The sequence below is a fragment of the Nicotiana tomentosiformis genome, chromosome 5, assembly GCF_000390325.3.
Source record: "Nicotiana tomentosiformis chromosome 5, ASM39032v3, whole genome shotgun sequence".
NCBI classification, from domain to species: domain Eukaryota; kingdom Viridiplantae; phylum Streptophyta; class Magnoliopsida; order Solanales; family Solanaceae; genus Nicotiana; species Nicotiana tomentosiformis.
This window is the reverse complement of record NC_090816.1, coordinates 108013045-108037055: the sequence shown is the minus strand read 5'-3', so window position 1 is coordinate 108037055 and position 24011 is coordinate 108013045. Positions and strand designations below refer to the sequence as shown.

Sequence of the window (24011 nt, the reverse complement as noted above, 5' to 3'; positions counted from 1 at the left end):
TTGGTCCCATGACCCTTCGAACTCCATCACACAGGCATGGAGAATATCCTCAAGAATCTGAATCGTGCACTCGGACTGCCCATCTGTTTGAGGGTGAAAGGTTGTGCTCAACTCAACCCTAGTACCCAACTCCTGTTATACGGCTCTCCAAAACCGTGATGTGAACTGTGTTCCTTTGTCTGAAATGATGGATACTAGAATTCCATGAAGGCAGAAAATCTCTCTGATATAAATCTTAGCCAACCTCTCGGAAGAGTATGTAGTCAGCACCGAAATAAAATGATCTGACTTGGTCAGCCGATCAACGATCACCCAAATAGCATCGAACTTTCTCAAATTCCGAGGAAGTCCAACCACAAAGTCCATGGTGATCCGCTCCCACTATCACTCTGGGATCTCTAACCTCTGAAGTAATTCACCCGGTCTCTGATGCTCATATTTAACCTGCTGACAGTTGAGACACTTGGCCACAAACCCAACTATGTCCTTTTTCATTCTTCTCCACCAATAGTGCTGCCTCAAATCCTGGTACATCTTTGCGGCACCCGGATGAATGGAGTACTGCAAGCTATGGGGCTCCTCAAGAATCAACGCCCAAAGCTCATCTACATTGGGCACACAGATCCGGCCCTACATCCTCATCACACCGTCATCACCAATAGTCACATCTCTGGCATCACCTCGCCGAACCCTGTCCTGAAGAACTAGAAGATGAGGATCATCATACTGGCGCTCCCTGATATGGTCATAAAGGGAAGACCGAGAAACCACACAAGCTAATACTCGGCGAGGCTCTGAAGAAGGTGGAGGCAGTGCAGAGTTGGCCTAGACCGTCATCAGCTACGGAGATCTGCAATTTCCTTGGTTTGGCGGGGTACCACCGTCGCTTTGTGGAGGGATTTTCATCCATTGCAGCACCTATGACCAGGCTGACCCAGAAGGGTGCTCCGTTCAGGTGGACCGAGGAGTGTGAGCAGAGCTTTTAGAAGCTCAATACAGCTTTGACTACAACCCCAGTATTAGTATTACCTATAGGTTCAGGGTCATACACTGTCTATTGTGATGCCTAGAGGATTGGCCTTGGAGCGGTATTGATACATGATAGTAGGGTGATTGCCTATGCGTCTAGACAGTTGAAGGTGCATGAGAAGAATTATCCAGTTCATGATCTTGAGTTAGCAGCTATTGTTCACGCCCTGAAGATCTGGCGTGATTATTTGTACGGTGTTCCCTATGAGATTTACAGTGATCATCGGAGTTTGCAGTACTTATCCAGGCAGAAGGACCTTAATTTGCATCAGCGGAGGTGGTTGGAGCTACTTAAAGACTATGATATCACTATATTATACCACCCGGAGAAGGCCAATATAGTGGCCGACGCTTTGAGTCGCCGGGCAGAGAGTTTGGGGAGCTTGGCATATCTTTCGGCAGCTGAGAGACCCTTAGCCTTGGATGTTCAGACCTTAGCCAATCAGTTTGTGAGATTATACAACCTCTTCTCCCTCAAAGTCTGAAGCACGGTCCTCAGGTGCTGCTCATGATCTTCCCAAGACCGGGAATATACCAGGATGTCGTCAATAAACACAATGACAAAGGAATCAAGATAAGGCCGGAATACACTGTGCATCAAATGCATAAAGGCTGCTGGGGCATTGGTCAGCCCAAATGACATGACAAGAAACTCATAGTGACCATATCTGGTCCTGAAAGCAGTCTTCGGGATATCCGGCTCCCGAATCTTCAACTGATGATAGCCAGAATGCAAATCAATCTTGGAAAACACCCCGGCACCCTGTAACTGATAAAATAAATTATCAATGCGAGGCAAAGGATACCTGTTCTTCACTGTAACCTTGTTAAACTGCCGATAATCAATACACATACGTATAGAATCATCCTTCTTCTTCACAAATAAGACCGGAGCACCCCAAGGTGATACACTAGGCCTGATAAAGCCCTTATCAAGCAACTCCTGCAACTGCTCCTTCAACTCCTTTAATTCAGGATGAGCCATGCGATATGGAGGAATAGAGATGGGCTGAGTGCTCGGCAACAAATCAATGCCAAAATCAATATCTCTATCGGGCGGCATACCCGGAAGATCAGATGGAAACACATCTGGAAAGTCCCTTACTACTGGAACTGACTCGACTGTAGGGGTATCAATACTGACATCTCTCACATAGGCCAAATACGCATCATACCCCTTCTCAACCATTCGCTGAGCCTTAAGAAATAAAATGACCCTGCGGGGAGTATACTCTAAGGTACCTTTCCACTCTAATCTCGGCAAACCTGGCATAGCCAGCGTCACGGTCTTAGCGTGACAATCAAGAATAGCATAATGGGGTGACAACCAGTCCATGCCCAAGATAACATTAAAATCTACCATACTGAGAAATAACAAATCGACTCTAGTCTCAAAACCACTAAGAGAAATCAAACACGACCGATATACGCGGTCCACAATGAGAGAATCTCCCACAGGAGTAGATATATAAATAGGGGAACTCAAAGAATCTCGGGATATCCCCAAATGTGGGGCAAAATAAGAAGACACATATGAATACGTAGAGCCTGGGTCAAATAATACTGATGCATCCCTATGACAGATGGGGACGATACCTGTGATAACTGAATCTGAAGCAACGGCCTCTGAACAGGCTGGAAGGGCATAGTACCTGGCATGGCCTCCCCCTCTAGGGCTACCTCGACCTCCCTGATCTCCACCTCGAGCTGGCTGAGGAGGTGGGGTAGCAGCTGGTGCTGGAAGAATGGCCGGAGGACCCGGTGGAGCACATGGAGGCTAATAAGTCTGTGGAGGTGTACCCCTCCTGGCTCTGGGCCAATCTCTAACCAGGTGACGAGTGTCACCACACTCAAAATAACCTCTCGGAGGATGTGGCGGCTAAGACTGACTCGGACCTGGCCTGCTGGACCAGCCGGTAATAGCACATCGAGTAGGAGGCATACTGGATACTGGAAGTGCATAATAGGGCTCCTGAGGCCTAGGAGGAGCTAGGACACCGCTGGCAACTGGAAGAGCTGAATGAACAGGGCAACTCAAAAAACCCCTACCATAGTGTGCTGCTGGTGCACGAGCTCCTGAATAATGACCAGTCTCTCGATACCTCTTGGCCTCTCTCTCCTCTCGGTCGCGGGCGAACATGCCCTCCACTCTCCTGGCAATGCTCACTGCCTGCTGATAAGTGATGTCCATCTCCAACTCCCTGGCCATATTGGTCCGAATACTGGGTAGAGTCCCTCAATGAAGCGACGAACCCTCTCTCTGACTGTAGTAACCAGAGCCGGTGCATGGCGAGCTAACCCACTGAAACGGACTGCATACTCCGACACAATCATAGAACCCTGACGCAACTGCTCGAACTCTGTGCGCCAAGCATCCTTGAGGCTCTGAGGAACATACTCACGCAAGAACATCTCTGAAAAGTGAGTCCAAGTGAGTGAGGCTGCCTTGTCCGGACTACTCAGCTCATAGACATGCCACCACTGATATGTTACTCCCCTCATCTGGAAAGCGGTGAAAGAAACCCCACTCGTCTCCACAATGCCCATAGTGCGGAGAATACGATGACACTCCTCAAGAAAACCCAGAGCATCATCTGAAGCTAGTCCGCTGAAAGTAGGTGGGTGGTACTTCTTGTACCTCTCAAGTCTGAGCTACTCTGCCTCAAAAGCACCTACCCTGATCCCATGCTGAACCGGAGCCACTGGGGGCATAGGAATATACTCTGGGACCTGATCTACCTGGACCCTCTGCTCAGGGGTGCGGGAGTCTGTGCCCCTCCTTCGTCCTGAGATGTAGCGGGAGCTATCGGAAATAGTCCAGCCTAATCCAGAGTGCTGAACATGCTCAAGAACTGAGCCAAAGTCTCCTGGAGGGCTAGAGTAGCAATAGGGATCTCTGGCGCTGGCCCTCCAGCTGGAGCTGTTGGGGGCTCCTCTGATGCAGCTCTCGCAGGTGCTCGGGCTGCACCACATGGTCGTCCTCTACCCCGACCCCGGCCTCTGGTGGCTCTGGCAGGGGGCTCAGGCGCCTGATCGTTGGTCCTCCCATTGCGGGTCCTCACCATCTGTGAGAAAGAATAGAATAGAATCTTAGAATTTTTGGTGTCCATAACTCGCACGACAAGGAAATCAAAGAAATATGATTGTTCTTAACAGTTACATAGCCTCCCGATGATAAGTACGGACGTCTCCACACCGATCCGCGAGACTCTAATAAACCGGCTTGTGACTTGCTACTCCTACGAACCTAGTGCTCTGATACTAACTTGTCACGACCCCAAATTGACCCTCCGTAAGGTGTCGTGATGGCACCTAGTCTTTACGACTAGGTAAGCCTACTATTGCGAAAAATATAAAGGAAACACAACATTTTTAAGATAAACAGTATATTTTAAATAACCAAGAGTAGTACCACTCGGAATACACAAAATAATTTTCCAAGACCCGGAATATCACTAAGTCACAAGCTGCTATAATCTATGTATCTATATACAAAAGTCTGAGGATAATAAAGAAAGTATCTAGGCGAGGGAGTAGAAGGGGACTCTGAAGATCTGCGGACGCAAGCAGAAGTACCTTGAAGTCTCCTAAAATCAGCAGTACGTACTAACCCCGAGGCTGATAGCTCGCACCTGGATCTGCACATGAAACATGTGCAGGGAAGGGCATGAGTACACCATAATGATACCCAGTAAGTGCCAAGCCTAACCTCGGTCGAGTAGTGACGAGGTCAGGTCAAAGCCCTACCGGAGTAAATATAATAAATTAAACAGTAAAAGATATAAGTAGAATTTACGGTAATACAGTTAAAGAAATTTTTGAAAATTTAACAGTTAAGGGAGCCCTTGACTCAAAACAAGGTAAACACAGTGGCAAATCTCTCGGAATACCGTCTCGTAGTTTCAAACGAATATGCAGTACAGGGGGATCTCCCGAAATATGTCCGTAGTCCCAAAGTAAATATGCAGTACTGGGATCCCAAAATATGTCCATAGTCTCAAAGTAAATATGCAGTATAGGGGGATCTCCCGGAATAAGTCCGTAGTCCCAATACGTCCGTAGTCCCAAAGTAAATATGCAGTACAGGGGAATCTCCCGAAATACATCCGTAGTTCCAAAGTAAATATACATTACAGGGGGATCTCCCGGAATACGTCCGCAGTTCCACAATAAATATGCAGTACAGGGGGACCTCCCGGAATACGTCCGTAGTCCCAAAGTAAATTTGCAACGCAAGATGAAATGACAAGTATGACATCGCGTAATACAGTTTATACTGGACACAGTTAAGGCAAATAAGGACTTAACTGAATATGACGCACAGAATGTCAATTAGACAGTTAAAACATGTAAGCATGTTTTTCTAGTCTAAACTACATAATTAAACAGATTAGTACAATTAATAAGAGAAGCAATTTATGATTTAAAAAGGTTAAACATGATTTTTGCAATAATAGCCCGTGTACGTACTCGTAACGTCACGTACATGGCGCCCACACACCAAATAATATCAAGATATCCTAAGGGAAAAGTCCCCAACATAAAGTTAGGCAAGCCACTTACCTCGAACCGCTCAAATCAACCTGATAACACGTTCTTGCCACGAGTATCCGACTCTAAATGGCCCGAATCTATTCAAAACAGTACAATACCATCAATACGCGCTAATGGAATGAATCCCATAAGAAAAACTACAACAATTAGGCCAAAACCTAAAATTGGCTCTGACCCAGCCCCCAAGGCCCATGTCTCGAAGCCCGACAAAATTCATGAAAATAGAAAGCTCATTCACTCACGAGTCTAACCATATCAAATTTCCTAAAATCCGACACCAAATGGTCCTCCAATCCACAATTCAAACTCCCAAATCCCTAGTTTCTATCTACCAATTTCCACCTCAAATACATATTAACTAGGTGGGAAAATACATGGCAAGGCAAGATTATTGACCAAAAATAAGCACAAGGAACTTACCTCAAGAAATGCCTCGAAAATGCTCTCAAAAATCGCCCCAACCCGAGTTTGCAAAGCCAAAATGATAAAAATCGCGAAGCCCTTCGGTTTTAATCACTGCCCAGATATTTTCGCACCTGCAGAACCTGGGCTCGCACCTGCGGGTGCGCTTATGCGGAAAAACGTGCGCATCTGCGCAACTCACTTACCCACTCTGCCTTCGCATCTGCGATGAAATGGCCGCATCTGCGCACTCGCGCCTGCGGAGTCCCTTCCGCTTCTGCGCATCGTGCGCATGTGCGAATGTGCTTGCGTATTTGCGGACATCGCAGATGCGGAAACTTCCTCGCACCTGCGACCCCAGGCCAACTCTCGATTTATCGTATCTGTGCTTCCATCTCCGCATGTGCGGCTCGCGCACCTGCGGTCTCTTTTTCGCAAGTGCGAAAACACCAGAACCAGCAAAGTTCAGAAATTCCTCTAAGTCCAAATTTTTACCCGTTAAGCATCCGAAACACACCCGAGGCCTCGGGACCTCGACCAAACATACCAACCAATCCTAAAACACCATACGAACTTAGTCGATCTCAAATCCCATCAAACAATGCTAAAATTACAAATCACCCTCCAATTCAAACTTAAAGAACTTGAAACTTCAAAATTCTACAACCGATGTTGAAACCTATCAAATCACGTTCGATTGACCTCAAATTTTGCGCACAAGTTATAATCAACATTACGGATGTACTCCAACTTTCGGAATCGGAAAACGACCCCGATACCAAAATTTTCACTACCGGCCCAAAACTAAAAAAATTCGACTTTTGCCATTTCAAGCCTAAATGAGCTACGAACCTCTAAAACATAATCCGTACACACTCCTAAACCCAAAATCACCTAATGGAGCCGACGGAATTCCATTCTGGAGTCGTCTTCACATAGTTCCGACTACGGTCCATATCCTAGGGCTTAAGCTCTCATTTAGGGACTAAGTGTCCCAAAACACTCCGAAACTCAAAACCAATCATCCCGGTAAGTCACAATAGCAGAAAAAGATTTGGGGAAAGCAGTTAATAGGGGATCGAAGCTATTACTCTCAAAACGACCAGCCGGGTCGTTACATATTATGAATTATAAAGATAAATTGGGGGTTTTAGCCTAAAGTTTCATAGAGTGATATTTTGAGTTTTGAACATCGATTCGGAGACGGATTTGAGTGAAACTAGTATGGTTGGACTCGTAATTGAATGAGTTATCGGATTTTATAAGTTTTGTTGGGTTCTGAGGCATGGGCCCAAGTTGGACTTTTGGGTTGATTTTGGGTTTTTGATTAAAGATTCGACCTTTATCGATTGAGTTTGTTTTCTTTGACATTATTTGATATATTTGAGTTGTTTATGGCTAGTTTCAAGTCGTTTTGAGGTCGGTACGCGTGGGATGGTATTTTTGGAGCATCACTTGGCTTGTTCGGTATTAGATTTGGCTTATTCAAGGTAAGTAATACTTCTAAACTTGGAGCTGAGGGTATAAACCATGATTATACGTGTTATGTGATTTGTTCGGAGGTGACGCACATGCTAGGTGACAGGCGTGTGGGCGTGCACCATAAAAATTGAGACTCAATCAATTTCGTAGAGCTGTGTAGACAATTAACTTGTATTTTTTCATATAGTTTTCATGTGTTAGAGAAACTAAGTTGTGACTCATGTTAGAAATTATGCTTAGGCAAATACTGGTATTATTGGGACCCACTGAGGTTATTTCTGCTGTTGAATTATATGTTTAAATTATAATTTCATACGCAATCATATACATTCATTGCATATTATATCTCAGACTCTGTTGTTATTTATTGATACATCATATCATCGTTTTGGGCTAGTTTCATGATATTGTGAGCCCGAGAGACTTGAGAGATTGATGACTGAGTGAGGGCTAGTTTAATTTTGGCTAATTACGGGCTGAATGACATAATGTAAACTAACCCCAAGATTCATACAGGCCCACATGAGGGCGGAGAAATAACTGGAACCTGGTAGGCAAGTATGGTATAAGTTGGAATGTGTTTGGAGAAAAAGGTGAAACAAATTTCAAAAGAAATGAAGAGATGCTTCAAGTGTTAGGACTTGCACGTATATGGTATTAATAATAATTGTATGTTGGTTGCTATCATTAAAAGGTTAACCCAAATTAAAAGTGAGCTGCTAAGATTTTAAAGTTAAAAGGGTCTATTAGATACCTTATAAAGTATGGGGTTTTATGTGTAAATACCTGGATGTAGTTTCTAATTTGATGATGGGCTAAATTAGAAATACATAAAATTGTGTACCTATTAATAGAGTTATGGTCCCAAATCAGACGTATGGTTTTTCTTTCTATCATCCCATCGTTGGAAAGAATAGAACGACTTATGTGTTGGTTTGGAAGACCGATAACCGCAAGATGAGCAGTTTCATTCTCCTATGGATTCAGGTACGCTTCCGCATTTAATATTTGTTCTTGATGATTTGATATGATAGTTCTTCGGTAAAAGATAACAGTTTTCATCTTTAATGTAATTTGGTTCTAACAATTGTTATCAGAGCCTATATTGTGTTAAATCACTGTGAATCAGTTATGAATTTCTTGAGAAAAGATATAACATAGTAATTTGGGAATATATTTTCGACACTCTATTATGTTGGGATTACGCGGTTATCCTTGTTCATACGATTGGAAAAATTGATTTGTTTTCTAAAAAGAGAATGACCATCGTTGTAACCTCAATATAGCATAATTAGTTCATGGATGTACGTAGCTTGCCTAAATACTTTGGATTAGTGATTATGGTCCAATTGTTAGCTACCCACTAGAATGTTTCAATTCAAGCTTATCCCTAAAAATTCTTTGCAAACCGAAAGGAGTCCGATTAAACCCAATCGATACTAACCCAAGTAGAAATCTCCCTATTCCTAATCAAGCTTCATTAATTTCTCAATAAGCTCAATTCTTTTACTTGTTGACTACCCAATCCAATTTCTACTTTTTCAAGCAAGAAATAGACAATAACAGACTCAATCTAGTATTTGCAACCACCAAATTAATATTAAAGTATAAAAATAAATAAAATCACATATGTCCTCACAAGAAATTATTTGCAACTTACAAGCAGATGAGTGAAACTCTCTATATGGGAGATGATAATCCATTACCAATAGAGGGAATAGTAACATCAAATTAAAAATGTTCGATGGAATCACCAGAAATATTGAGTGTTGGCACGTTCCTCGGATAAAGAGGAATTTGATTTCTCTTTCAACTTTAGATGATCAAGATTTTAAGTGTCACTCCGAGAATGGTACTTAAAATGTGTAAGGCCCTATGGTACTCATGAAGGGTAAGTTGTATTCCAGACTATATTATCTTCAAGCTAGTATAGTTGAAAGGGAAGCTATTATAGCTTCTAGAAAAAGTAATTTGAATCAGTTTCAATTGCGACACTTGCGACTTGGTCATTTGAGTGACAAGGGATTGTCTTTGTTGAGCAAATAGAATTTGTTGGCTGAGTACAAAAATCAAGCTTTAAATATTTGTGAACATTGTATGTTTGGTAAACAAACAAGGGTAAAATTCAGCAAGAAGGCAGAGCACAAGACCGAAGACAAGTTAGATTATAACATTCAAACTTGTGGGGTCCAAATAGAGATCCATCCAAGAGTGGTGCCAGTTATTTTATGACTTTGATTGACGATTACTCAAGAATAGTTTGGGTGTATTTTTCATAAACAAAAAATGAGGTATTTTTTACTTTTGTTAAATAGAAGATGATGGTTGAGAGGCAGACGAAAATATACATTTTCGGACCGATAATGGTTTAGAATTTAATAATTTAGAGTTTAATGATTTCTGCAGCAGAGAGAGAACAGTAAGACACACCACATGTATCAAAACACCATGAATGGTGTTGCAAAACGTATAAACAGAACTCCCTGTGATAGGGATGGCACATGATTTCACACTCGTGTGTTAGCAAGGATTTTGGGTTGAAGAACTCAATACAACTTGTTAGATGGCCAACAAATCTCCATCCACAACTGTTGAGCTCAAAATTTATTTTGAGGTATGGTTCAGTTCGCCTGTTGATTATTCAAATTTGAGGAGATTTGATTATCCTGCTTATGCTCATGTGAGGGATGGAAAACTTAATCCGAGATCAAGAAAGTACATATTTTTAGGATATGCAACTGGAGTGAAAGGTTATAAGTTTTGGTGCATAGATCAAAAGACTCAATGAATAATTATAAGTAGAACATGATATTCAATAAATCTGGCTCACTGGATAGTTAGAGGAAGAAGTCAATAGCAAAAACATATTGTGATGTAGGTGACCACAAAAAGCAAGAAATTGAATCTCTACTAGCTCAACCCAGTAATTCTAAAAGAGAGAAGTGGAGGAGGTGTAAAATAATGATCATGTTAATGCACATGTGAAACACCAACCGTATAGAATTGCAAACTCAGTTGATGAAAATCTTCTTGGATATACAAATCATGTGGTATTTGCTTTATTAGTTGCAGAGACCGTTGATGTACTTGAGTGTAATAGCTATCCAGAAGCTATTTCGAGTACAAAAGCAGATCGGCGAATTGGTATTATAGCTGAAGAGATTGGGTTTCTTAACAAGTTTAGGCGTTGCCTAGACTTGGTTAATGTGTGCGACAATGGATAGAGCCCTTGCAAGGGCTGAGGACAATGTAAAGACACGTTGTTCTTGTGATGAAAAAATTCAGGCCAAGGGGAAGATTTGTTATTTGTGGCTTGAATTATTTTCTTGTATTTTTTTGAAAACGCATAATCCCTATAGGTTTGGGAAACTCATTGTTCTAATAGATTTGGGAAAGAAAAATTTATTGTCCTCGAAATATTGAAAAAACCTTTCTCTTATAGGTTTCGGACTACTTGGAATCTATATACCGGGGTTGTAGTTGGGGATTTATTGACCTGAGCGGTTTTGATTTTGACGATTTACAAAGGAACACATACATGAACCAGGTCCATGGACAGTGTACACATGTGGCAGACAGAATCAAGCAAAAGGTATGCACGTGAAAGAGATAAGTATAAGCAGTTATTTCTGATAACCCTTGAACGAAAAGGTTGTATATTTGATAAGGAGCAGGACTCCTTACTTGAAGAGAACTCTATCCAAGATTAGTAAAGAGTTAGAAGTTGAAGATAACTAGAACTCTTCCACCAAGGAAGAGTAAAATATTAGAACTCTAGTTAATCCTTATTCTACTAACTCGATAAATATTAGTTGTATTCTCTTTTATATGTAACACACACATGCTGAAGTTAAGCAAGAATTGAGAGTAAAAAAGTAAGGCATTTTGCAAGCAATTCCTGTGTGTTTCAAGAAGTGCGAACCTGAAGCTACATGAACCAGATAGAAGAACTAGTTCCATGTGTCTGTCTTTTATTCTAGTTCAATTATAGTAGGACTTTTTAGTTGTACCTTTCAGCTTTCGTAGAAGCAAATTATACTAGGTACTTGAGTTGTATTTTTCAAGTTAGAGTTAACTTGAATCTGTCGCAACAACCCGTGGTTGGTTGCTACAAGGGTTAGAGGTAATCTTTAGGTTTACAAGAGTTTGTAAACATTATTGTTTTGGCTCAAAGTGTTAGTGAAGTGTTGAAAAAAATCCTAATGGGTAGTAGGTTGTGGTTTTTTTTTACCTTTTGAGTCGGGTATTTTTCACATAAAAATAGTTATGTTCTTTACTTTCTGCATTATTTATTCTGCAACAGTAGATTAAGGAACGCATAGAAGAATCAAGTCCTTGTATAATCCAGTGCACACGAAAATTGGACATCACACAAATCATTCCCTCCTCCGTGTGGTATTGAAGTATAAAACATCAGGATTCTAGAGATTATACTGTATTTTTCTTCTCATTCATAGTGGAAAATTCTCTCTGCTTCTGTCCTGAGGATTAGGCTTAGCCGAATCTCATTAAATCCTTGTGTTGCTTTTTCTTCTCTATTTACTTTGTGTGTCATTATGTGCAGGGGCAGATTTACATTAAGTGAAGCGGTGTCACGTGATACCGCTTCGTTGGAAAAATTAACTAAATATATGTGTGAAAATGATATCTGAACATTCAAACTGAATGAAATAATTTAGGTGACACTACTAAGGACATAAACAGTCTCCAGCGTAGCGGTAAAGACTCTAACCTTACTTCGAAAAGGTCGCGGGTTCTATCCTCTGTCGTGAATAATTTGGTTATTTTTTAATTTTAGCAAATCAATGTAAAATGGGAAAAGGGCCAAATATTCCCCTCTACTTTCATATATTGTCTGCATTTATCAGGTCAAGTTTACCCCTACCGTTATACTATCAGGATAAATTTACCCTTACAATCAGTAAATTTTTAAAAATACCCCTTGATATGTTAAGTAATCCAAAATATCCAAAATTTCTTTTATTTAAATCACTTGTTGTTCTTCTTGGTCCACTATTTTAATTTCACAAATTACTATTGATGTGAATGCTAAAGTTACTAGACTATACAAATTATTCACAATTTGTTTTATTACCAATCCACCCATGTCTCTTTTTGTAATAAATAAAATTGGTTTAATATTTTATTTATTTTTCAATCATATACACACCGTAGAATTTAGTGGGTCTATTTATTGTGTATTATATGCAACTGATCATCATGTATGTACATGTATATTCAAATATATTTTGTCATTGCCTGGTTAGTATAGAGTTCGATCGACTAACTTAAGAGTGCAAAATGTATAGGTATTTAACTAATGCAAAGTTGAATTAGACAATGTAAAGTCTCCGAGAAACTTCAACTTCAATCACTAATAGTTGTAAAGTCTCCATACATCTGGTGCAATGAATTCATTAAAATTGGGATGTTGTAAATACTTTTATAATTTAGAAAAGCTACCTAATTTAGATTTTTCAATTTACTATACTTTGTTTATTCGGTTGTATTATTTAATATATATTTTTCTCTAATTTAGAAAGCAGGTAAATGCCAATTATTTCAAAAATAGTGGACCAAGAAGAATAACAAGTGATTTAAATAAAAGGAATTTGGGAGATTTTGGATTACTTAACAGATCAAGGAGTATTTTTAAAAGTTTGCTGATTGTAAGGGTAAATTTGGCCCGATAGTATAACAGAGATTAAATGTAGACAATATATGAAAATTGAGGGGTATATTTAACCCTTTTCCCATGTAAAAATGGCTGGTCTGGTCACCCCTCTGCAATACACTGCCCTAGCCTGAAAATGAACATACGGCGCTAAGTTCATCTTTACTTATTTGAGACAAAGGTAACTTTTTGTTTAGCCTTTTTTCTGAAATATTTTTTCACTTTTTTTGTATTTCTTTTTTGAACATTAAAATGACAACAATGCATTTAAATTCCTTTTTATTAATATAATATTATAATAATTTATTTATATATTCATTTATTTAAATGTAACACCATTTGCGAAATATTTTGCGCACACCACTGTTTATGTGCTAGTTAATCCACGATTTTCCGTGAGGAATCGTTGAGGTATGTTGACATGTCCATGTACCTTAGGATTTCTCAGAGTTCATGTCTTCCAAATATTTGCTTAACGTCTCTAATGCTAAAATGTTAATGTATGAGCATGGAGACAAGAGACTGAGCGAGAATGCATTATCCATGTTTTCTAGTCTGTGTTGCATCTAATGCTACAATGTACTTTATATAAGTACTTTTATAAGTTCGCAAGCTAAGTGATGAACTCAAACGTGTTGTTAAATATAAGTTTAAGCACTTATATCATGTTTTACTGTGATGAATGATGTTGGGCTATTACTGCCATTATAAACATTACTATCAATTTCTAGTTGTTTTTTATGCGGTGTATAACTCAGGAAATTCAAAAAAAAAAAACATATGAATTGATGATTCATTTTGTTCACTGAATCCACTAATATTACCATCAACAGGAATTTCTGCAATCAAAGAACCATTTACTTTGGTAGATACTAAATTTAATTTTCGGATCTCAATTCTGATTCAAAAAACTATCAATACTTCCTTCAGTAATTGCCGTGGATTATAGTTATATCTTGTAACGTCATGCCTCTTGCCAATGCTTTTGGAATAGAAGCAGTATAATAAGAAGATAGCGATGAATGAAGACGGCGGTCCCAAAACTTAAAGGCTACTTTGCCGTTGACATTTGTGTAGGGTCATTGATCCCATTCCTTTGGCAGTTAAACAACAAACATACTTGCCTTGGCTATAGGTTTCATCTATGACGAGCCACGTGGGGTTAATTTAGCCATTTTTGATACACTGCTGTTAACAGTATTAATTTGTTCTAGGGTAAGGGTATTACGTATTTGGTTCAAAATTACAGGAAATGTGTATATATTAATTGAGTGATGTTAGTTTAATGTATATTACTCTAAAAAGAATTCCACTGCTTTTTGGTGGATTATTCATCATGGGTTTCAAAGTTTAAACATTACGTAAATTTCCCTTTCTTGATGTCTGTTATGTTGTTAAATGTTTTGGTGGGAGAGTGGGGAAGTTCTGTCAATGAACATGATGGGCAAAGTCATCCTTGTTTAAATTTGTGCAATGTCGTCAAGTTAAGTTGACCTATAATAACAGATAACTCATTATAGCAACTCTGATATTGTGACCTGAAAAATGAAGTAATAGCATGTTACAAACGATTAAATTGTCTTGATAAATTATGCTATCTGATATATAACTTAAATACTCCTTGGGATTATTACTTGTATTGATATTTGGCCATATTAAATAGGAGTAAGTATCAATTATTTTGACCTCCTTCGAGTTTAAAAAATATTTACCTTCAGAGAGGATCCAAGATAAGATTGGTCTCTGAGAGTTTAGAACAGTTTACTGAAGACTATTCTCAGTATAGATTAGAAAAGAACATTGACATCTCACATTTTCTTTTTTTGGTAAAGATTGACATCCCAGCTATTAATGGTGCATATATATATATATATATATCCTCAATGTCCGAGCTCTTGCACCAACATATGTACATTGTATCATCTTCCATTAGCGCTCTTAGAAGTTAACAAAGTCATATTAGCCATGGCTTATATATGGGCAACAACTCTAATTGTTGGTCTATTAGTATATGCCTTCTATGAGCTGCTAAACATTAAGAAGAGAAAAAGGTTTCCTCCAGGTCCAAAAGGGCTTCCCATTTTAGGACATCTTCATTTGTTAGGTAAAAATCTACACCAAGATTTACAAAAACTAGCCAAGAAACATGGTCCTATTATGTATGTACGATTAATTCGTCTGCTGATGCAGCTGAGAAGTTCCTAAAGACATATGATCACATATTTGCTGGTAGGCCTCATCATGAAGCATCCCAGTATTTGGACTATGGCCAAAAGAATTTGACTTTTGCAAAGTATGGTGCATATTGGCGTAACATGCGCAAACTGTGCACTGTTCACCTTTTGAATAGCCACAAGATGAATTCATTTCGATCCATGAGAAAGCAAGAAGTTGAACTTCTAATTGAATCACTTAAAGAACAAGCTCATGATTGCGTTGCTGTTGATCTTAGTGCAAAGATTACGTCGTTGAATGCTAACTTGACTTGCTTAATGGTGTTTGGAAACAAATACATGGATGAGGACTTGGATAAGAGGGGATTCAAAGCTGTAGTTCAAGATGTTGTGCATTTAGCAGGAACACCAAATCTTAGAGATTTTTTCCCCTTTCTTGGTGTTATTGATCTCCAGGGATTCACTCGCAAACTCAAGGATCTTTCAAAGGTGCTTGATAAGTTTGTTGAGAGGATCATTGATGATCATGTTCAGTCTCATGACGAGAAACAAGCCAAGGATTTGTCGACACCATGATGGAGATTATGCAATCAGGAGAAGCAGAATTTCAGTTTGATTGTCGACATATAAAAGCTATCCTCTTAGTATGTATTTGTATCCCATTCACATACTAATATAAGCTCAAAATACCACTATCTTTAATATTGATTCTGCTTCCTTTTCTATACAGGACATGCTAATTGCAGCAATGGACACTTCAGCCACATCAGTAGAATGGATTCTCACTGAGCTTCTAAGGCACACTCAAGCAATGAAGAAATTACAAAGAGAGTTAGAAGAAGTTGTAGGCATGGACAGAATGGTTGAAGAATCAGACCTGGAGAATTTAAAGTACTTAGACATGGTTGTAAAAGAGGGCCTGAGGCTGCATTCCATAGTGCTAGTAATGCATCATGAGGCCATGGAAGATTGTGTAGTCGACGGCTTCCACATACAAAAGGGATCCCGAATCATGATAAATTGTTATGCAATTCAGAGGGATCCAAATGTTTGGCCTGAGCCTGAGAAGTTTTTGCCTGAGAGATTTGTCGGGAGCAGTGTAGATATTCGTGGATGCCACTTCCAACTTTTACCATTTAGCTCTGGTAGAAGAAGCTGCCCCGGAATGCAGTTGGGGATTACCATTGTTCGCCTTGTGGTTGCACAATTGGTGCATTGCTTTGATTGGGAGATTCCAAATGGTATGCAGCCTCTGGATTTAGACGTTGATGAGGAGTTTGGGATAGTATTGTGCAAAGAAAAGCCTTTGATGGCTATTCCTACTTATAGACTAAATGGTTGATGGAAAGAAGAATTTAAATTTAGACACGTTATCTTCGGGTTGTACCTATTGGACACCTCATATTCAGGTTCTACTCATTTGATATTTGTGATTGTTGTGTGCTTTACCTGCTATTCTGCAAATACTGCTGTGATAATGCATTCATGCCTAATTAGATTGGTGTTTTCCAATAGTCTCATGTGTTTACAGTTGACCTGTTATTTTCTTGTTTCCTTTGTATTCTGGTTAACAAATCAAAAGATTAAAATCGCAAATTAAAGTAGCATTATCTAACAACATTTTTATCTCAACCAAAGGGGTGACACCTACAAGTATTTATAATGAGGTCATTCGAGCCTTAAACAAACATAGATATGTGAAACGAAAACTGGTTATTTAGTTATACAATCTCTCAGAGGGACAAAGGAGCAACCGGGAATTAAGCACAGATATAATTTGAAGTCACTATCAGATTAAGTAGGAGGCAGTCCCTCTATTAGGCCCTGTTGTTTCTGTCATTTTCTCTTTATCCGCATTCCTATACGGAGCGGATACAGCCTGAAAGCTCTCTTGAATAACTTGACTATACATTTTAGAAGATTTTCCAGGCCTTACTCTTCCACCATTCTTTCAAGGTCCACTTTTTCGTCTAAAGTTTCTGGTGTTTCTTCATAATATTGTGGGTGCCTGAGAATTATACTACTATTGACATTGCAGGTTGTTTTCCTTTTTTGTTTATCTAAATGCTGCATTAGTTTCTTGCTGGTTCAATATCTGCTGGTAGTGTCCGGATTTCAGTAAACCACATAATAATACAATAGCTTTGACAATTGGTTTCACCTGCAGATTGATAATAAAGTGCTAAGACATGGTTGTAGAAAAAGCATTGAGGCTTCAGTATGCATTGTACCATTAATAAGGACACGGAGACAACAACAACAACAATAACCCAGTAGAATCCTACTAGTGAGGTCTGGGGAGGGTAGGGTGTATGCAAACTTTACCCCTACCCCGGAGGGGTAGAGAGGCTGTTTCCGGAAGACCCTCGGCTCAGAGACAATAGATTCGTAACAACAACAGAAACAAGAAAAATAATATCAGCATCGTAAGAGACAACAATAAATGGAAGGGCAATAATAATAATAATAATAATAATTACAAAAATCGCTAGCAGTCCTAGGTAAAACACTATCAGACTAGCCGATACAACGTGAAAAAACGCTCGACTACCCTCTAACCTACAACTCTAATGCTCGACTTCTACACCTTCCTATCAAGGGTTATGTCCTCGAAAATCTGAAGCCGCGTCATGTCCTGCCTGATAACCTCGCCCCAATACTTCTTAGGCCGCCCTGTACCTCTTCTCGTACCTGCCAGAGCCAACTCACATCTCCTAACCGGGGCATCTAGGCTCCTCCTCTGCACGTGCCAGAACCACCTAAGCCTCGCATCCCGCATCTTGTCGTCCAAGGAAGCAGGAGCGGATCTATGTGTAACGGATGGGGTGGTACGTCACCCACAAGCTTTGGCCGAGACTATGCAATAGTATGTATACATGCATGTATATATAGAAGAAATACATACAAATATTTTAAGTGGCACCCTCAATAACAAAATGGCTCAAGGTGCCATTGGCAAGGTAGGATCATTTTCAGCCCAATGGTGGGGGTTCAAATCCAACGTGGTTCACCTTTTTTAAAAGCTTCTGTTTGGTGCATGTAAGACATCTACAATTAGGAGGATTCTTTATTTTTTCTTTGTAACGACCCGACTGGTTGTTTTGAGCATTTACGCTCCTTTCAACTATTTGAAGTCTTGAATAACTTCCTACGAGGTATTATTACTTGTGTGAATTGTCGGTTTTGGTTGTAAGGTATTTCGGAGTTAGCTTGGAAGAACAAATTTCATGTTGGAAGCTTAAGTTGAAATAGTTGATCGAATATTGACTTATGTGTAAACGATCTCGGAATTTAATTTTGATAATTCCAATAGCTCCGTATGGTGATTTTGGACTTAGGAGCGTATCCGAAAAATTATTTGGAGGTCCGTAGTGGAATTAGGCTTGAAATGCCGAAAGTTGAATTTTTGGGAAGTTTGACCCGGGGGTTGACTTTTTGATATCGAGGTCGGAATCTGATTCTGAAAATTGGAATAGCTTCATTATGTCATTTATGACGTATGTGCAAAATTTGAGGTCAATCGGACTTGATTCGATAGGTTTCGGCATCGAATGTAAAAGTTGGAAATTTCATAAGACTAAAGTTTCAAGTGAGTTCGCACAAGACCTAACTTCAAATGAGAAAAACTCTTATGATACGAAGTATTATTGGGTGTATTTCCTATCAAATGAAAGATCTTTGAGTCTAGTTTCTAACGCTTCAAACCGTTCATCATTTGGACATTCCTATAAGAAGTTATGACCAAAATACCAAAGGCTGAAAAAATATGATTCTGCGGTCAGATGTGCGACCGCAGAATCATTATGCGATCATATAATGACACATTATGCGACTGCGAAATGGTCGCCGATATGCCCAGCGCAGCCCAATTTTCGGCAGCGATTTTGTGATCCATTGTGCTACCCACGTACCTATTGTGCTGTCCATTGTGCGACCGCATACCTATTTTCGGAAGGGTAATTTTTCTATTTTCATAGCCCGACCCCATTTTGATAAATAGGTTTTGGGGCATATTTTGGGGTAATTATCTGATGATTTTAGAGAGAAGTGAGAGTGTTCTAGAGAAAGAAAGTAGATAAAGTGTCTTGTTCATCAAATTCTTATCCAAGCCTTGAAATCCAACAAGAAATCCCTCAAGTTCTTCATCAAAAGGTAAGGTTCTAACCCATAATCTTCAATTTCGAATTTGGGTAATGATGGGTAATTAAGAGTATGATTCTTGGGTGTAAGAGTATTATTTATACGTATCAATAAGGTTTATGAAAAGAGTGTTGAGTTCAAATAGGTAAAGATTGGGTTGAAAATGGTAGAAATCTTCAAAGACTTTAATTGAAGATTTGAGGGTCGAGTTGATGTTGGAATTTGGTAAAATTTGTATGGTTGGACTCGTGGTTGGATGAGCGTTCATATTTTGTAACTTTTGTATGGTTCCGAGACGGGGACCCACGGGCGATTTTTGAGTTAATTTCTGATTTTATTGGAAAACATTAGTATTTCCTTATGGAATTAATTACGATAATTCGTATTGACTTAATCGAATTAATTGTAGCTAGATACGAGGCTTTTGGAGATCAATTCTCGTGGCAAAGGCATAGCGGAATAAAGAATTATACGGGTTGAGGTAAGTAACACTTCTAAACTTGGTTCTGAGGGTATGAATCCCCTAATTTGGTATGATTTAAATTGTTGAAGGTGACTCACATGATAGGTGACGAACATGTAGATGTGCACCACAAAAATTGTGTCTTGAATAAATCCTGTGAAGTTGTAAAATTAAGGAATCATGTTATTATCTGAACATGTGGCATGTGTTAGAGGAGTTAAGTTGGGGCTAGTAATAAAGATCATGTTTAGGCTATGTGCCGATACTTAAGGAGCAATGGGGTCGTGATGCTGTTGAATTAATTGTTCTAAAATATACATTTCACACTCAGTAATAAATGTCCATTGTTAGGATATTTATGGGATTGAGTTGCTCAACACAGTAGGCCATTTGGCTTTATATATGTAATTATTAAATGGATCGGGGCTGCCCGCCTGCAGTAGGCCAGAATGGCTTTATACATTATTATTGTTCTGGATCGGGGTTGCCTGCCTACAGCAGGCCTTATTGGCTTTACTATTTTATGGATCGGGGTTGCCTGCCTGCAGCAGGCCTTATAGGCTTTGTTATTATACGGATCGGGACTGCTCGCCTGCAGTAGGCCACATTGGCTTTGTATTATGCTTGGGATGAAGGAGCCCCTCCGGAGTCTGTACACTCCACCAGTGAGCGTAGATGATCATCGATATTCGGGATGTACTTCACAGGGCATGGACTTGCCTTACTTACTACTCATATATATATATATATATATATATATATATATATATATTTGGGATGAATTTTTCCAGAGCATGGACTTGCCTTACTTATTTGTATTGTAATGAGTTATCTGGACATAGATCTTGTTAGTATCATTTATATATAGGGATAAATTATCCCAGGATTGGATTGGTCTTATACGGTACTGAGTGATTAACTGTCAGTCGATGTGTATTTATATAAGGGTTAGAATACCCCTGCGCTGGATTGGCCATAAACGGTACCGAGTGACCGGATAATTTATGACCAGTATTTACGTGAGGTCTTTCTACTGAGATGTCATATTCGTCATATCATGCAATATTGATCTATTTCACTTGTTCGAGTTTAACTGTTGAACTTGAAAGTATGCCTACATTTCTGTACCATTACTTTTACTGGACTGTACCTGCGGAGCTCATCATTTCTTTCAGCCCAGAGGTTAGTCTTGTTACTTATTGAGTTAGTTGTACTCATACTACACTCTGCACCTCGTGTGCAGATCCAGGTGCTTTCGGACACGGAGATTGTTAGATTTCAGAGTACTATCAGTTGGAGACTATCAAGGTAGCTGCTTGGCGTCCGCTGACCTTGTCTCTCTTTCCTTCAGTTATTGTACCGTTCTATATTTTGAAACAGTGGTTTTTATCAGTCAATCATTGTACTCATATTAGATGCTCATGTACTCAATGACACCGGGTTTTGGGAATGTTATATTTGAAATTGTGAGATTTCTTCCGCTTATTTTAATTATTTGTTTTTCAAATTTAAAAGATATGGTGGATTATTGAGATTTTCGGCTTGCCTAGTATCGAGATAGGCGCCATCATGACATGTGAGATTTTGGGTCGTGACATTCTTTCTCTTTACTTAATTGCTCTTTTTTGTTTATTAGTAGGTCCTATTGACTTTTTCTTTAATCTTATTAGTTTATTTTAAATTTTTTTCTCTTTTCTTTTCTCTTTAACCATTTAACAGAAAATATAAAAACAAAACTTTTGCAAATCTATTCAAAGAAATCCTCATTGTTGCACTTTCCTAACTTTGATAATCTATTTGTAGAAAGCAAAAAAAATAAAAATCCTTGAATAAGTTATTATTTTAATCAATGATGAAAGTTTATTTTGTTGTCAGATTGCTCTAAATTACGACAATTGTATATAATATCGAGTGAGTTAATTTTCATAAAAAATATAAATTAAAAAATGTTCGTAAACTTACTTTATGTTTAGAGTGCTTATTAGTATTATTTTTGCCTTAAGTATCTAAATATAAAGTGATAACGTGCCTTTTTTCTTGTTCAAAATGGATAATCGAGTTGAAATTTTATGCTTTTTTTCCAAGTTATCATAATTATTACATAATCTTTTTGCTCGATCGATTTGTTTATATTAACTCCAAAGACGAATAACCCGAACCGAAACCGATTAAATTTATACCCTATTTAGACAATGTAAATTGTAATATGACTACGTTTGAAATTTTTGGCACCCGAAACCTCTAAATTTTAGATCCGCCTCTGCATGGGAGTCACATCCTCTCCTGAATATCTTCATTCCTAATCTTATCCAGCCTAATGTGCTCACACATTCATCTTAACACGGGGATGACTCCATAAATGAGACAAATGCAATAAACGTTGTAACTTGTCGTTTTCCATGAGTTACACTTCTGTCTAAATTACATAAGCATAGTGGTCTCTTGTGCAATTATTTTTTTTAATTTTGAACAAATATAGATTCTATCGTTCTTTTGTTCCATCGCCAACCGGAGTCAGTTTCTCGAGCAAAGAGAAAACGCAGATATGTTGTTGTGTGGTTGTGTTTTGTAAGGAAAAAAAAAGGGAGAAATCGGGCGTCCCATACCTCCCAAAAAGATATTACTGTAACCTTTAGAAGTAATTACAAAAACATAAACTGATTTCAGAAAACTTCTTTATACTAAAATTACTTAAAGATCTTCTAAAGAAAGAAAAAAAATCAATGTTAAGAAATGATGATTTTTTAGTCTGGCAGAATTACTGAGGACGGAGAAAGATAAGTGCCAAATTAATGTGTTTCTCTTCTTTTTTTTTCCCTCGAAAAGATATAATATATCCTTGGACTATACGAAATGATCATATATGCCCTTCAAGTAAAATCAGGTGACTTTTGGTGCTAATCAATTTTCATTAGTGGAAAAAGGCAAATGTGATCAATTTGGTAACATAGAGGGCAATTTTGATCCCAATTTATATATTAACTGGAAGGCAAAAGTAGACAAAATTTCGCATAGTCATGGGCAAATTTGTTCCTTTTCCCTATAATCTATGTAGACAATGCTATGGAAATCAAGCAGGCCCATTACTTGAAGCAACTCACGTAGAGCAATTTTTTGAAAAGGTTGTTTTATTTTTCTTAAAGATGCACACTGAATGATTATAATACAATGGGGATAATGGTAAGAAAACATCAATTAAAGTAAAAATGTTTCCTTCCACCAAAGAATTATTGGAACAAGCAATCACACAAAAGATTCACTTTTGCTGGGTAATTTTACTAGGCACACACGAAAATCTTAATAAAATTCGTCTTGGTTAACTAGTTTACAAGCTTAGTTGAGAAGGGAGAAGTCGTTGCGTTTCTCACTTCTTCTTCTTCTCCAGCAGTGGTTCAACGGAAAAAGAGGTGGGTAAAGCCGTTTTTTTTTTTTGGCCATAACTGTTGCCCAGAGGTGGATCCAGAATTCGAAGGTTGCGGGTGTCACCATGTTATGCATACAGTATACATGTCAGTAGCTACAAAGACAGATTGGGAATAATGGGTCGGTTCAGTTAATTTTTGGTTAATTTGAATAGGCCTTTCATTCACAAAGCAAATAAGTTCGATTTTAGTTCAAATTTTTAACGCTTAATTTAAACACATTCTAAATAAAAATGCAAAAGAAAAATAACATTTCATGAAAGAGCGCCTCCAATATAAATATTTGCTTAAAGAGTACCTTAACTACACTATATATTCTTTGTTTGACTAGATTAATTTACTTGTATTGTTCTTTGTTTATTTTTCCATATTAATTGTTGAGTTATATAACAATTATTTTCAAAGAAAAACCTTCAACATTCAACCTATGATATTCGACTCAAAACGACTATCAATCAATCCATTTAATTTTTTTTTAAAACCCAATAGAAGATATTGCTCAAATTATATTTCAATATATAAATTAATATCGTTTCATTAAAAATAAAGAAATTATATGCTAATTAAAATCAATTCAAATTACCTATAGAAAATAATTGTTCATAAAGTAAGGTATAATGATAGAAACAAAATGAGTACTGAAAGTTAAGAAAATAAAGAAGAGAGGCTTA

General features: G+C 38.5%; 2 protein-coding genes across 2 annotated transcripts; both read left to right on the top strand.

Annotated features, from left to right (window-relative positions):
* Nucleotides 1–13628: 13628 nt before the first annotated feature.
* LOC104121315 (cytochrome P450 71AU50-like) lies at nt 13629–16762 on the top strand. Its single transcript, XM_009633278.4, has 2 exons — nt 13629–15959; nt 16046–16762. Exons 1-2 carry the CDS (start codon nt 15888–15890, stop codon nt 16655–16657), a joined length of 684 nt encoding a protein of 227 aa, XP_009631573.1. The 5' UTR covers nt 13629–15887; the 3' UTR covers nt 16658–16762.
* Nucleotides 15107–15857, top strand: LOC104121321 (cytochrome P450 71AU50-like). Its single transcript, XM_009633288.1, has 3 exons — nt 15107–15245; nt 15332–15754; nt 15850–15857. Exons 1-3 carry the CDS (start codon nt 15107–15109, stop codon nt 15855–15857), a joined length of 570 nt encoding a protein of 189 aa, XP_009631583.1.
* Nucleotides 16763–24011: the final 7249 nt, after the last annotated feature.